We start from the raw sequence: 15325 nt of genomic DNA, 5'->3' as shown, positions 1-15325 counted from the left end.
GAATATATACTCTTCATTCTTCCATGACTGCGTTAAGAGAGCAGATCAAATGCAGACTTTTGTTCCTAGTTAACACGCTAGCTTGGAGGCCGTAGCCCGGAGCCCTTTCACATCAGCGTTTATTTTAGAGACTCCTATTTAATACTTACTTTATTCACTCGTCCTTTCCCCGTATTTCCTTCACCATTTCATTGTGAAATAGAAGATACATTCAGGAAGGTGCATGTCCTGATCGGCCCTCTCCCCGTCACAGACTCCTTCTCACCCTGACCCCTGACCCCAACGGCCCTGCTCCACGGTGACCACACTCTGGTTTCCTGTAGGCCATCCGGCACAAGTGCACACTTCCCACACAAAGGCTCAGTTTTCCCTGTGGGCTGACATTTGGGTAAACGGGGTCGTGTGTGCCCTCGGCATCTGCTGTGTCTCTCCACCTTGCGTGCATCTTGCACAAGGCTCACAGGGTGGGGGGACCGCTGAGTCCCGGGGTGTCACCCTCCCGAGTAGCTGCACCACTGCACTCAATCCCCCCTTGTTCCCGTGGCAGAGTTCGGAGGAGCCCCAGTTCTCACCACTGACGGTGGAGTGTGTCCCCAGCTCTCAGATGCTGGGATGGGGGCTGAGGGGGTGAGCACGGTGCCCACCGGGCCGGAGGAGACTCCCTGTTTCTCACCTGTTTCCTGTCTGGGAGCCCCTGACCTCCACCCGAGGATGGCTTTCCCCAGGTGGCCACTGCCATTGGCCTGAGGCTCCCCACTGACCCACAGCCCCTTGGCGAGAGTCGGGCCTGAGGCAGCCCCAGGAGTCTTAAGCAGAGCTTCCCTGGCTGATTCTGGAATGAAATAAATTTCAACTGTCCCATCCATGAGATGTCGTGGCTGGTTGTTATGTAGCAGCAGCTGACAGATACACTTCCCAACTGAGTGTATTATCAAACTTTGGGGGTTTTGCCTTGAGAGGTGGAAGATGGGTGTCAGTATGGTTTAATTATCTTTTGTTATATCTGAGATTGACTGTCTCTTCTTATCATTAACGATGGATTTCCTTTTCTGCAGTCTGTTCATGTGCGTAGCCTGTTTTTCTATTGGGCACTAGACTGGCCCTAAATATCCACCAGCCTCCAGCTCCTTCCCGGGGGGCGTCCTCGGCTGCATTTGATCTGCTCCCTTTACGTAGTGAAGGAAGAATATATATTCACGTGTTTGTGTTTGTAGCCTCCTGCCTCCAGGAAGTTCCCGTTAAAAATAATTTGAAAAAATCATCACACCCTGAAATTCCTTCCAGACAGGCTGTGCACATGGAAAAACAAAAAGTATGAACGTACTTGCTAGGTAACCATACAAGATATTAAAAGAAAATGATTTGGGGAGTATATCCTCCTTGAGCAAGGCAGAGAACCCAAATGTTTTACAGGGAAGTCTTACTATCTGAAAATTTAAAAACTTGCTTTGTGGGCTTCCCTGGTGGCTCAGTAGTTAAGAATCCGCCTGCCAATGCAGGGGACACGGGTTTGAGCCTTGGTCTGGGAAGATCCCACATGCCGCAGAGCAACTAAGCCCATGCACCACAACTACTGAGCCTGTGCTCTAGAGCCCGCGAGCCACAGCTACTGAGCCCGCGTGCCCCAACTACTGAAGCCCGTGCGCCTAGAGCCTGTGCTCCGCAACAGGAGAAGCCACCGCAATGAGAAGCCCGCGCAGCGCAACGAAGAGTAGCCCCCGCTCTCTGCAACTAGAGAAAGGCTATGCACAGCAACGAGACCCGACACAGCCAAAAATAAATAAATAAAATAAATTTATTAAAAAACCCCCCCAAAACCCCCCAAAACTTGTTTTGGTAAAAGACATCATATCCCAAAGTAAATGTCAAGAACCTATTGGAAGGAAAAAACCCAATATAGATAACAGGTAGAGTTACTATGACCAATAGAAAAGCTCCTACAAATTAAACTGACAAGGACAGTGTCTGAGCAGGTGTGCGGTGGGTGTGCTTGTCTGCGTGTGCAAGCCGGTGTGCGTGTATCTGTGCAAATGCAAGGACAGCTCCAGGAAAGTCCTCAAGGGGTGAACTCTGGAAAGGGCGTGAGCTTGGGGTGCAGGGTCTCCCTTACCTCTACCGTATTCTCCCAGTGGAGTGTGGGCGCAGGCCAGAGGCTCTCGTAGGGGCCCGGTCTACACGTGGAGCAGCGGGGGTGGGGGGCTGTCCTGGGGAGGGGACCCGCAGGCCCGTATGGGGAGGGACAGAGTTCCTTCCAAGGGGCTTAGGGGAAGAACTGCAAGTGGGATTAAAATCCACCCCCCAGACGGCGCATCGAGGGTCCAGGCTGCCCAGGAGGCACCGCGGCTCCTTCACGACTCCCTTCATCCGCTCTTTCTTGCTTGTATCTGAGGCAGTTGTAATTGCTCATGGTCGTTATTTTTGGTGGAAATCACAGCGTCCCTGAGCAGGAGGCCCTCCTCGTGATCCAGGAGCTCGTCCGCTGTGCGGGCCCCCCTCCACCCCAGCCCACTGGTCCTGACTCTCCGCGTCTCCGCCAGGTCCCTCCTCTGCTGCCTTTGAGGGGTTGGAAGGCGAGGTGCCTGGGGTCTCGCCGTGTGTGTGTGTGTGTGTGTGTGTGTGTGTGTGTGTGTTTGTGTGTGTGTGTGTGTGTGGCGGCTCGGAAACGCGGGGTTTCCGCTCTCCTTCCCCACGGCCCCGGCTCAGCTGACCCCGGACATCTCAGAGCAGCACCCAGGACCCTGCTTGGCGCCCACCGCACGGCGGGACCTGGGCACCGATCCCTGAGTGAGGGGAGACCCGCCACGCCCACCCTCTCCCGCAGAACCGGGTGCTGGGATCGGGGGGCTCATCCAGCTCCGGGGCACTCACGGGAGGCCCTGCAGCCCGCCCGCCTCGCCTCCCGCCTTCCCCGAGAGCCCCCCAACGCTGCTCCACACCCTTCCCCCCCAGATGCTGCCCCCTCCACCCCATGGTGGGACGACCTTCTGCAAGACCAAGGGGGCCGGGCTTCTGCCTCCAGACACCTTTCATCCTCAGCAGCGACCATGTGGCCTGTTTCTTGTGACAGACCAGGGGGTGCCCTGTGGGCAGATGGGAGGGACCCTCCCCTGGCGACACTGACCCCAGGGAGACTCTGACCTGGGGAGATCCTGTCTTTGGGGGGCTCTGGCCTGGGGACACCCTGTCTTCAAGGGACCCCCACCTGAGTTGGAAGAGGCTCTGCCAGGCAAATCCAGGGGTGTCCTCACGCTGACCCCCCACAGGAGGCCATTCCCAGGTCTCAGGTATTTCACAAGCTTTGGGACTAATGCTTGTGCTTCCAGATGCTGCTGGAAAGACGCTCCAGCACACGCTCGGGTCTAATTGGTTATTAACGATTTGTCTTATGAAAGTGTGCCTGTTGGCCATTTATACCTGCTTCACTTTCTGTCTGCTGATGTTCTTTGTCTGTTTCCTTGGAGTCGCTTTCCTTCTTATGAATCTGTGGGTTTGTTATAGCACAGACACAAGCCTCGGCTTGTCGTATGTCCTGTAATGTCTCTCCAGTCTGTTTCTTTTTTAAAAAAAATTTAATTTTATTTATTTATTTTTATACAGCAGGTTCTTATTAGTTATTTATTTTATATGTATTAGTGTATACATGTCAATCCCAATCCCCCAATTTATCCCACCAACCCCCACACCCCCGCTTTCCCCCCTTGGTGTCCATATGTTTGTTCTCTACATCTGTGTCTCCATTTCTGCCTTGCAGACCAGTTCATCTGTACCATTTTTCTAGATTCCACATATATGCGTTAATATACGATATTTGATTTTCTCTTTCTGACTTACTTCACTCTGTATGACAGTCTCTAGGTCCATCCATTTGTCTACAAATGACCCAATTTCGTTCCTTTTTATGGCTGAGTAATATTCCATTGTATATATGTACCACAACTTCTTTATCCCTTTGTCTGTTGATGGGCATTTAGGTTGCTTCCATGACCTGGCTATTGTAAATAGCGCTGCAATGAACATTGGGGTGCATGTGTCTTTTTGAATTATGGTTTTCTCTGGGTATATGCCCTGTAGTGGGATTGCTGCATCATATGGTAATTCTATTTTTAATTTTTAAAGGCACTTCCATACTGTTCTGCATAGTGGCTGTATCAGTTTACATTCCCACCAACAGTGCAAGAGGGTTCCCCTTTCTCCACACCCTCTCCAGCATTTGTTGTTTGTAGATTTTCTGATGATGCCCATTCTAACTGGTGTGAGGTGATACCTCATTGTAGTTTTGATTTGCATTTCTCTAATAATTAGTGATGTTGAGCATCTTTTCATGTGCCTCTTGGCCATCTGTACATCTTCTTTAGAGAAATGTCTATTTAGGTCTTCTGCCCACTTTTTGATTTGGGTTGTTTGTTTTTTAAATATTGAGCTGCATGAGCTGTTTATATATTTTGGAGATTGATCCTTTGCCGTTGATTCGTTTGCAAATATTTTCTCCCATTCTGAGGGTTGTCTTTTTGTCTTGTTTATGGTTTCCTTTGCTGTGCAAGAGCTTTGAAGTTTCATTACGTCCCATTTGTTTATTTTTGTTTTTATTTCCATTACTCTAGGAGGTGGATCAAAAAAGATCTTGCTGTGATTTATGTCAAAGAGTGTTCTTCCTATGTTTTCCTCTAAGAGTTTTATACTGTCCATTCTTACATTTAGGTCTTTAATCCATTCTGAGTTTGTTTTTGTGTATGGTGTTAGGGAGTGTTCTTATTTCATTTTTTTTACATGTAGCTGTCCAGTTTTCCCAGCACCACTTATTGAAGAGGTTGTCTTTTCTCCATTGTATATGCTTGCCTTCATTATCAAAGATAAGGTGACCATATGTGTGAAGGTTTATCTCTGGGCTTTCTATCCTGTTCCATTGACCTATATTTCTGTTTTTGTGCCAGTACCATACTGTCTTGATGACTGTAGCTTTGTAGTATAGTCTGAAGTCCAGGAGCCTGATTCCTCCAGCTCCATTTTTCTTTCTCAAGATTGCTTTGGCTATTCAGGATCTTTTGTGTTTCCATACAAATTGTGAAATTTTTTGTTCTAGTTCTGTGAAAAATGCCACTGGTAGTTTGATAGGGATTGCATTGAATCTGTAGATTGCTTTGAGTAGTGCAGTCATTTTCACAATACTGATTCTTCCAATCCAAGAACATCGTTTATCTCTCCATCTGTTTGTGTTATCTTTGACTTTTTTTGTTTTTGTTTTTGTTTTTTTGTCTTTTTTTTTATCTTTGATTTCTTTCATCAGTGCCTTATAGTTGTCTGACTACAGGTCTTTTACCTCCTTAGGTAGGTTTATTCCTAGGTATTTTATTCTTTTTGTTGCAATGGTGAATGGGATTGTTTCCTTAATTTCTCTTTCTGATCTTTCATTGTTTGTGTATAGGAATGCAGGAGATTTTTGTGCATTAATATTGTATCTTGCAACTTTACCAAATTCATTGATTAGCTCTAGTAGTTTTCTGGTGGCATCTTCAGGATTATCTATGTATAGTATCATGTCATCTGCAAACAGTGATAGTTTTATTTCTTCTTTTCCAAACTGGATTCCTTTTATTTCTTCTTCTTCTCTGATTGCCGTGGCTAGGACTTCCAAAATTATGTTGAATAATAGTGGTGAGAGTGGACATCCTTGTCTTGTTCCTGATCTTAGAGGAAATGCTTTCAGTTTTTCACCATTGAGAATGATGTTTGCTGTGGGTTTGTCATATATGGTCTTTATTATGTTGAGGTAGATGTCCTCTATGCCCACACCCTGGAGAGTTTTTATCATAAATCGGTGTTGAACTTTGTCAAAAGCTTTTTCTGCATCTATTGAGATGATCATATGTTTTTTATTCCTTAATTTGTTAATATGGTGTATCACATTGATTGATTTGCGTATGTTGAAGAATCCTTGCATCCCTGGGATAAATCCCACTTGATCATGGTGTATGATCCTTTTACTGTATTGTTGGATTCTGTTTGCTAGTATTTTGTTGAGGATTTTCACATCTATATTCATCAGTGATATTGGTCTGTAATTTTTTTTTTTTTGTAGTATCTTTGTCTGGTTTTGGAAGATTTTTAATCAGTTTCAATTTCATTACTTGTGATTGGTCTGTTCATATTTTCTATTTCTTCCTGGTTCAGTCTCGGAAGGTTATACCTTTCTAAGAATTTGTCCATTTCTTGCAGGTTGTCCATTTTATCGGCATAGAGTTGCTTGTAGTAGTCTCTTATGATGCTTTGTAGTTCTGCAGTGTCCATTGTAACATCTCCTTTTTCGTTTCTAATTTTATTGATTTGAGTCCTCTCCCTCTTTTTCTTGATGAGTCTGGATAAGGTTTATCAATTTTGTTTATCTTCTCAAAGAACCAGCTTTTAGTTTTATTGATCTTTGCTATTGTTTTCTTTGTTTCTATTTCATTTTTTTTCTACTCTGATCTTTATGATTTCTTTCCTTCTACTAACTTTGGGTTTTGTTTGTTCTTCTTTCTCTAGTTCCTTTAGGTGTGAGGTTAGTTTGTTTGTTTATTTGAGATTTTTCTTGTTTCTTGAGGTAGGCTTGTGTAGCTATAAACTTTCCTCTTAGAACTGCTTTTGCCGCATCCCATAGGTTTTGGATCGTCGTGTTTTCATCGACATTTGTCTCTAGGTATTTTTTGATTTCTTCATTGATCTCTTGTTTATTTAGTAACGTATTGTTTAGCCTCCATGTGTTTGTGTTTTTTACGTTTTTTTCCCCGTAATTTATTTCTAATCTCATAGTGTTGTGGTTGGAAAAGATGCTTGATATGATTTCAATTTTCTTAAATTTACCAAGGCTTGATTTGTGACCCAAGATGTGATCTATCCTGGAGAATGTTCCATGCACTTGAGAAGAAAGTGTAATCTGCTGTTTTTGTCTGGAATGTCCTATAAATATCAATTAAATCTATCTGGTCTTTTGTGTCATTTAAAGCGTGTGTTTCCTTAATTTTCTGTCTGGATGATCTGTCCATTGGTGTAAGTGAGGTGTTAAAATCTCCCACTATTACTGTGTTATTGTCAATTTCCTCTTTTATAGCTGCTAGCATTTGCCTTATGCATTGAGGTGCTCCTATATTGGGTGCATATATTTAACTGTTATATCTTCTTCTTGGATTGATCCCTTGATCATTATGTAGTGTCCTTCCTTGTATCTTGTAACATTCTTTATTTTAAAGTCTATTTTATCTGATATGAGTATTGCTACTCCAGCTTTCTTTTGATTTTCATTTTTATGGAATATCTTTTTCCATCGCCTCACTTTCAGTCTGCATGTGTCCCTAGGTCTGAAGTGGGTCTCTTGTAGACAGCATATAGATGGGTCTTGTTTTTGTAACCATTCAGCGAGCCTGTGTCTTTTGGTTGGAGCATTTAATCCATTCACATTTAAGGTAATTATTGATATGTGTGTTCTTATTACCATTTTCTGAATTGTTTTGGGTTTGTTTTTATCAGTCCTTTTCCTTTTTTTTAAATTAATTAATTAATTTTTATTTTTGGCTGTGTTGGGTCTTCGTTTCTGTGTGAGGGCTTTCTCTAGTTGTGGCAAGCGGGAGCCACTCTTCATCGCGGTGCGCAGGCCTCTCACTATCGCGGCCTCTCTTGTTGCGGAGCCCAGGCTCCAGATGCGCAGGCTCAGTAGTTGTGGCACACGGGCTTAGTTGCTCCGCAGCATGTGGGATTTTCCCAGACCAGGGCTCGAACCCGTGTTCCCTGCATTGGCAGGCAGATTCTCAACCACTGTGCCACCAGGGAAGCCCTATTGGTCCTTTTCTTCTCTTCTGTTTCTCACTCAGAGAAGTTCCTTTAGCATTTGTTGTAGAGCTGGTTTGGTGGTGCTGAAATCTCTTAGCTTTTGCTTGTCTGTAAAGCTTTTGATTTCTTCGTCAAATCCGAATGAGATCGTTGCCGGATAGAGTAATCTTGATTGTAGGATCTTCCTTTTCATCACTTTAAATATATTGTGCCACTCCCTTCTGGCTTGTAGAGTTTCTGCTGAGAAATCAGCTGTTAACCTTATGGGAGTTCCCTTGTATGTTATTTGTCATTTTTCCCTTGTTGCTTTTTTTTTTTAAAATTTTTATTTATTTATTTATTTTTTATTTATTTATGACTGTGTTGGGTCTTCGTTTCTGTGCGAGGGCTTTCTCTAGTTGTGGCAAGTGGGGACCACTCTTCATCGCGGTGCGCAGGCCTCTCACTATCGCGGCCTCTCTTGTTGCGGAGCACAGGCTCCAGACGCGCAGGCTCAGTGATTGTGGCTCACGGGCCTAGTTGCTCTGCAGCATGTGGGATCTTCCCAGACCAGGGCTCGAACCCGTGTCCCCTGCATTGGCAGGCAGATTCTCAACCACTGCGCCACCAGGGAAGCCCGCATATTTTTTTAATATATAAATTTATTTATTTATTTTTGGCTGCATTGGGTCTTCATTGCTGCACGCAGACTTTCTCTAGTTGCAGCGAGTGGGGGCTACTCTTTGTTGTGGTGTGTGGGCTTCTCATTGTGGTGGTTTCTCTTGTTGTGGAGCATTGGCTCTAGGCGCACAGTCTTCAGTAGTTGTGGTACATGGGCTCAGTGTTTGTGGCACATAGGCTCTAGAGCTCAGGCTCAGTAGTTGTGGCACACGGGCTTCATTGCTCTGCAGCATGTGGGATCTTCTGGGACCAGGGCTTCAACCCATGTTCCCTGCATTGGCAGGCGGATTCTTAACACTGCACCACCAGATGAGCCCTCCCTTGTTGCTTTTAATAAGTTTTCTTTGTCTTTAATTCTTGCCAATTTGATTACTATGTGTCTCGGCCTGTTTCTCCTTGGATTTTTCCTGCCTGGGACTCTCTGTGCTTCCTGGACTTGGGTGGCTATTTCTTTTCCCATGTTAGGGAAGTTTTCAACTATAATCTCTTCAAATATTTTCTTGGGTCCTTTCTCTCTCTCTTCTCCTTCTGGGACCCCTATAATGTGAATTTTGGTACATTTAATGTTGTCCCAGAGGTCTCTTAGGCTGTCTTCATTTCTTTTCATTCTTTTTTCTTTTTTCTGTTCTGTGGCAGTGAATTCCGCCATTCTGTCTTCCAGGTCACTTATCCGTTCTGCCTCGGTTTTGCTGCTATTGATCCTTCTAGTGTATTTTTCATTTCAGTTATTGTATTACCCATCTCTGTTTGTTTGTTCTTTAATTCTTCTAGGTCTTTGTTAAACATTTCTTGCACCTTCTTGATCTTTGCCTCCATTCTTTTTCCAAGGTCCTGGATCATCTTCACTATCATTATTCTGAATTCTTTTTCTGGAAGGTTGCCTATGTCCACTTCATTTAATTGTTTTTCTAGGGTTTTATCTTGTTCCTTCATCTGGTACATAGCCCTGTGCCTTTTCATTTTGTCTGTCTTTCTGTGAATATTGTTTTTGTTCCACAGCCTGCAGCATTGTAGTTCTTCTTGCTTCTGCTGTCTGCCCTCTGGTGGATGAGGCTATCTAAGAGGCTTGTGCAAGCTTCCTGATGGGAGGGACTGGTGGTGGGTAGAGCTGGGTGTAGCTCTGGTGGACAGAGCTCAGTAAAACTTTAATCTGCTTGTCTGCTGATGGGTGGGGCTGAGTTCCCTCCCTGTTGGTTGTTTGGTCTGAGATGATCAAGCACTGGAGGCTATAGGCTCTTTGGTGGGGCTAATGGCGGACTCTGGGAGAGTTCACGCCAAGGAGTACTTCCCAGAACTTCTGCTGCCAGTGTCCTTGTCCTCACGGTGAGACAGAGCCACCCCCTGCCTGTGCAGGAGACCCTCCAACACTAGCAGGTAGGTCTGGTTCAGTCTCTATGGGGGTCACTGCTCCTTCCCCTGGGTCCCAATGCACACACTACTTTGTGTGTGCCCTCCAAGTGTGGTGTCTCTGTTTCCCCCAGTCCTGTCGAAGTCCTGCAATCAAATCCCGCTAGCCTTCAAAGTCTGATTCTCTGGGAATTCCTTCTCCCATTGCTGGACCCCCAGGTTGAGAAGCCTGACGTGGGGCTCAGAACCTTCACTCCAGTGGGTGGACTTCTGTAGTATAAGTGTTCTCCAGTTTGTGGGTCACCCGCCCAGCAATTATGGGATTTGATCTTATTGTGATTGCACCCTTCCTATCGTCTCATTGCAGCTTCTCCTTTGTCTTTGGATGTGGGATATCTTTTTTGGTGAGTTCCAGTGTCTTCCTGTCGATGATTGTTCAGCAGTTAGTTGTGATTCTGGTGCTCTTGCAAGAGGGAGTGAGCGCATGTCCTTCTACTCCGCCATCTTGAACCAATTGTTCCTCTCCAGTTTGTTTCTAATTCTGTTTATAATAGCATTTTGGTTATAGAGTCATTTACAAATTTTACAGTCAAATTTATTATATATATGCTTATCAACTACAGGGAAGGGGAGAAGGATCTAATCACAGTTTTTGTTTCTCTTTTTTCACTGAGAATGCTACTAGGACCACCACCTCCACTATCCCCATCTGGGTGGGTGCCCTCCCGGGCCCCTCACACCATGGCCGGAGGTCCTGGTATCAGCCCCTCGCCTCTGACCTCCCTGGACAGCAGCAGGCCCAGCCGTGCGAGCACAGGTCCGTCCCCGGCTGCCCGGAGGTGGGGCATGGGGCCTTGGGGGCAGGGAAGGGAGATGGGCCCTTCTGTCTGGGGAGCACAGCTACACCTTGACAGGGTGGTCCTGGGAGAATCTTACTTCCTGATGGAGGCAGCTGAGTGCCGGTAGGGTGGGGCACAGAGGCTGCCCTGGGAGGGTCAGCTGGGCCTGGTCAGAGCACCAATCCTGGACCTGGAGGGGGTTGTCCCAGGGGTCTGGGAAGGGCCTCAGGTGCTCGGGGGCAGCCGTGGTGGGGACTCACTAAGTCAGGCCCGAGTGGCCACCGTCGAGCTGTGGGACTGTGTCCTGTCGGCCCCGGAGTGGCCTCCTCGCTGGGGCTGCAGCTCTGCTTCAACCCTGCCTGAGAGCTGATGGGGCCCTGCCCCAGCCCTGTCCTGTCCTCTCCCTGTCCCCCAGCCCTGCGCCCTGCCCAGGCCTTTCTAGGGACGGCTGGAGGCTGAGCCCGTGCCTGGGGAAGGTTTGGGGAGGCGACTTTGGGAAGAGATGTTAGTGTGGAGGTGTCAGTGGGAGCACACTGGTGAGGTGGTGTGTGAGGGGTGATGGGGAGAGGTGTTACCACGGGGGATCTGGCGAGGAGGCCTTAGTGAGGGATGTGGGTGACAGGGCGTTCCTGAGAGGGTGCTACTGAGAGGGCGTTAGTGACGGGACTTTGCTGAGGCGGTGTTAGTGGGGGCCGTTCTTGTGGGGATGTTAAGAGGTGGCGTTTGTGAGTGCATACTTTTGAGGGTATGTTAGTGAAAGGATGTTGGTTTGGGAACTTTGCTGAAGAATGTTCGTGAGGGACAGTGTGAGGAGATGTTGGTGGGGAGGCCTTGGTGAGGGGACGTTCGTGCGAGGACACGGGTGAAGGGATAATGGTAGAGACAGTGTGAGTGTTACTGTGGGGCTGTTGGTGAGAAAATTGTTGAGGGAGTGTCTGTGAGGGACGCTACTGGGAGTATATTAGTGAGATGATGTTAGTGAGGAATGCTCGTGAGGGGACGTTACTGAGGGGACATTTCTGAGGGGACACTAGGAGCTGTTAGTGTGGGGAACTAGTGAAGGGTGTTGGCGAGGAGGCTGGGGATGGGTCGTTACTGAGAGGTGCTGTGAAAAGTTATTGAGGGGACAGTAGTGTGGGGAGGATTGTAAAGGCTTGTCGGCGGGGTAACGTTCGTGTGGCCATTGCTGAGTGATGACCGGATGGTAATGAGGGGACACTAATGTGGGACGTGAGTGTGGGGACATTAGAATGTTGACACTGGTGAGGGTCCTGGGTGAGGGGTGTTTTTGCAGAGATGTTGTTGGTGAGGGGCCCTAGTGTTGGGCTGCTCATGCGGGGTGTCGGTGTGGGGGTGCTGGTGACGGATATGCCACTCTCAGAGGCAGGAGCGTGGCTGGCTCCTTACGGACACTCTGAGGGCCTAGAGCGCTCTGGCCTGCGTCTGTCCTTCCTGTGGGGGGTGGAGTTGACAGGCATGACATCCACTCAGGCTAAGGGACCACCTCGAACACTGTGTCTCGGTCACAGAATAAGGGCGTGGTATGAGGACCCATGGCCTTGCGCACAATTTTGAGGCCTGGGGAGTCCACTGGGCTCCCCCGAGGACTGCACGCCGGTGATGCCTGCACAGCGGCTGTCCTGGGCGGCTTCTATGGCCACTCTGCTGGCTTCCTTCTGTGACCTTGGCCCCAGGTGAGCCCATTTGGGTTCATCTGTGCTGAGTCTCCTTCACTCACGTCCCCGGCTCCCAGGGGACAGGATCCATGTCCGAGTGGGGCTGGGTGGCGGGGAGCAGGCAGAGCGGGGGCCCAGCTAACCCCGGCTGTAGAGGAGGCCCTGAGGGTGTCCCGTGTGTATGAGGGGAGGCTCTTGTAGGAAAACGCAGAACCCTAACTCAGACACCACACGTGGCAGGGAGTGTGTCTGAGCGCCCCTCCAAGGGGCTGAGGGCTGGGGACGTGGGGCCTCAAGGAACAGCCCTGAGAGGGAGCTGGTGCCCTTGCCCTCCAGGGAGGTCGGGGCCCCAGCGGAGAGCGCGGGGGACACCAGCGTGGAGGGCACCCTGCAGGTCTCCAAGGTGGCCTGCGCCCTGGAAGGACCCCGCCCAACCGCTCACCGGGGTCGTAGGCCGGAGTCACGGAGAGGGACGTCCTTTCTTCTGCAGAGGGGACACCGTGCAGGGTCCAGCGGGCAGAACTCCAGATGCGTGGAGGGAGGGGCCCCTGCCTCCCCCCCGGCCCCGCCCCCGCCCCCGGGAAGTTCACAGTCGCCAGCCCTCCGGCCTGAGGCCTGGGGCTCCCGGCTCTTCTCTTTCTCGTGCAGGCGTTTTGTACCGTTCTTTGCGGGGAGGGAGGGGGTCAGAGGAAGAGAAGATACTTGGTGTGACGCCCTGCCTTTCAGCTGCAGGCTGTGTAGGCAGATGACAGGAGAGGCGGAAGTGAGTCAGTCACCCCCAAAGGGGGGGTCAACAGGGTGTCATCGTGTTCTGGGCTGAACTGTGTCCCCCTCCCCCAAATTCCCATGTCGAAGTCCTAGCCCCCAGTACCTCAGAATTTGACCTTATTTGGAAATAGAGTCGTTGCAACATAATCTGTAATTAGTTGAGATGAGATCATCCTGGGGTAGAATGGGCCCTAATCCAAAATGGCTGTGTCCGTGTCCAGAAGGGAAACGTGGACACAGACGGGCCCGGGGAGATCACGTGTGAAGATCCGAGGGACGCTGCGAGCGGAGGAGCGACAGGGGCTGGAGGGCCTGGAACAACCCCTCCCGAGAGCTCAGCGGGGGCGCGGCGCTGAGGACACCTGGACTGCGCCGCCTGCTGGCCTCCAGACCGTAGTTTAAGTCCCCAGGTTGAGGTACTTTGTTAGGCCAGGCCCAGCAGACTAAACAGCCTGGGGTTTAACAGGGCACTTCCCAGAGGGTGAACTTAAAAGACCTGGGCGTCTGGACAAAAAGTCACTGAGGCTGCCAGAAAAAAAGAGCCTCTCTCTCATTTCTCCTCTGTCTATCTATCATCTATATATCAATCAATTATCTATCTACTTCTCTGTCATCTGTGTATCTGTCATCTATCTATTATCTATGTATCAATCACCTATCTCTCTCTCATCTGTGTACCTGTCATCTGTCTACCATCTATCTGTATCCCCTCTCTTTCTATCATCCGTCATCTCTCTATCACCTATCTCTATCCACAAGCATCCTCATGCAAACCAACAAACATCCCTAAAGTGCTCTGGCCCCGTTCTGGGGACAGAGTGAGACTTCACTGACCAAATACTTTGTTTTCAGCCCAAAGCCAACCAGACAGAGGTGGATTCCACGGCTGAAGCCATCCAGTCGGTGCCCGTGGGAGCGGGTGCCTGTAAGGACAGGAGGCCAGGCCCAGCACCCTCTGGGTGCACAGAGCAATCCGGGGACCCCGGGGCATGATCAGTCCTGGGGCTCATGTGAACGGTCTCAGCGTCCCCACTGGCACAGACACTTGCAAGCTGGGGAGCAAGCGGGGTTCAAAGCCTTTATTGGACTGGGGTGTGTGCACACAGGGAGGTGCAGGGCCTGCTGTCACAGCTCAGTCTGATGGGGCAGGTGACGCCCAGAGACCTGGGAGCGGGGCCAGGAGGGCTGGCAGAGAGCCTCTGGAGGGCACTCGGGGGAGGACAAGTCTGGGAATGAGGCTGGGCTGAGGGAGGCCAGCCCCAGATGTGCTCCCCGGGAAGCCTCTGGGGTTCCAGGAGGGCACAGCGGGCAGGACAAGGGTGAATGGTGAAGAGAGGAATGCGCTCAGGGTGTCCAGGGCTGCAGGATCCCCGGTAGGAGCTGGGGTGGGCGGGGGTCCTCCGCTCCTGACTTTACACCCACACGTGGAGAGATTGAGCCCTCCGTGCGCCGGACCTCTCAGGTGGGGTCTGAGTAGCACCACGGACAGGAGGACAGCGCCCGCGGGGCAGGGGTCGCGGGGCTGGTGGTGGGGGCGGGCAGGGGGCGCTAGCAGATCCAGCGGATGAACCTGTCGAAGAAGCCCGGCTGGGCCAGGCTGTCGTAGTCCTTCTCGCGGAAGACGGCGGCCGGGTCGCCCAGGCTGATCTTGGAGAGCACGTCCGCGTCCACGTCGCTGCCCACGGCCACCACGGTGGGCACCACGTTCTGCTTGCGCATGGAGTGCACCGCCTCCTCCAGGCTGTCGTTGCCCGTGACGCCGTCCGTGAGGAACACGAAGTCCAGCTCGGCGTGGCGGCGCGTCCCGGCCCGCGCGCCGCGCACCACCTGGTTGATGGCGTGCACGATGCCCGCGCCCACGTGCGAGAAGGAGTTGAGGTAGCGCGCGCTCGCCAGCGCCTCCTGGATGACGGTCAGGTTGGAGGTCAGCGGGAAGGCCACCTGCTGCTCGCGCGGGCCTCCGAACTGCAGCAGCGCCACGCGCGCGTTGAGCGGGTCGTCGTCCCTGCGCGCCAGGGTCAGCCGTCGGGACACCTCCTCTACGAAGCGCCGCGCCTTGTGGAAGTTCTGCTCGCCCAGCCGCTCGGAGCCGTCCAGCAGGAAGACGATGTCCACGGGCCGCTGCGTGCACTGGGCCACGTACAGCTCTGGGGGCGAGACGGGGCGGTGCGCGGGCGACCTGGGTGAGGCCCCGCCGCCCCGCCCCAGCCGCGCCCCCGGGCCCCGCCCGCCAGG

General features: G+C 50.4%; 1 protein-coding gene across 2 annotated transcripts in view; it reads right to left on the bottom strand.

Annotated features, from left to right (window-relative positions):
• Window positions 1-14154: 14154 nt before the first annotated feature.
• Window positions 14155-15325, bottom strand: part of COL6A2 (collagen type VI alpha 2 chain) — a 37059-nt gene continuing 35888 nt past the window's right edge. For both annotated transcript variants that reach the window (XM_057546179.1, XM_057546178.1), the window contains one exon: window positions 14155-15237. In XM_057546179.1, coding sequence (XP_057402162.1) covers window positions 14639-15237 — 599 coding nt within the window. In that variant the 3' untranslated portion in view covers window positions 14155-14638. The remainder of the gene's footprint in view (window positions 15238-15325) is intronic.

The sequence above is a fragment of the Balaenoptera acutorostrata genome, chromosome 4 (assembly GCF_949987535.1).
Source record: "Balaenoptera acutorostrata chromosome 4, mBalAcu1.1, whole genome shotgun sequence".
NCBI classification, from domain to species: Eukaryota; Metazoa; Chordata; class Mammalia; order Artiodactyla; family Balaenopteridae; genus Balaenoptera; species Balaenoptera acutorostrata.
Note: the sequence above shows the minus strand (reverse complement) of the source record. Positions and strands in the feature narration are given on the sequence as shown.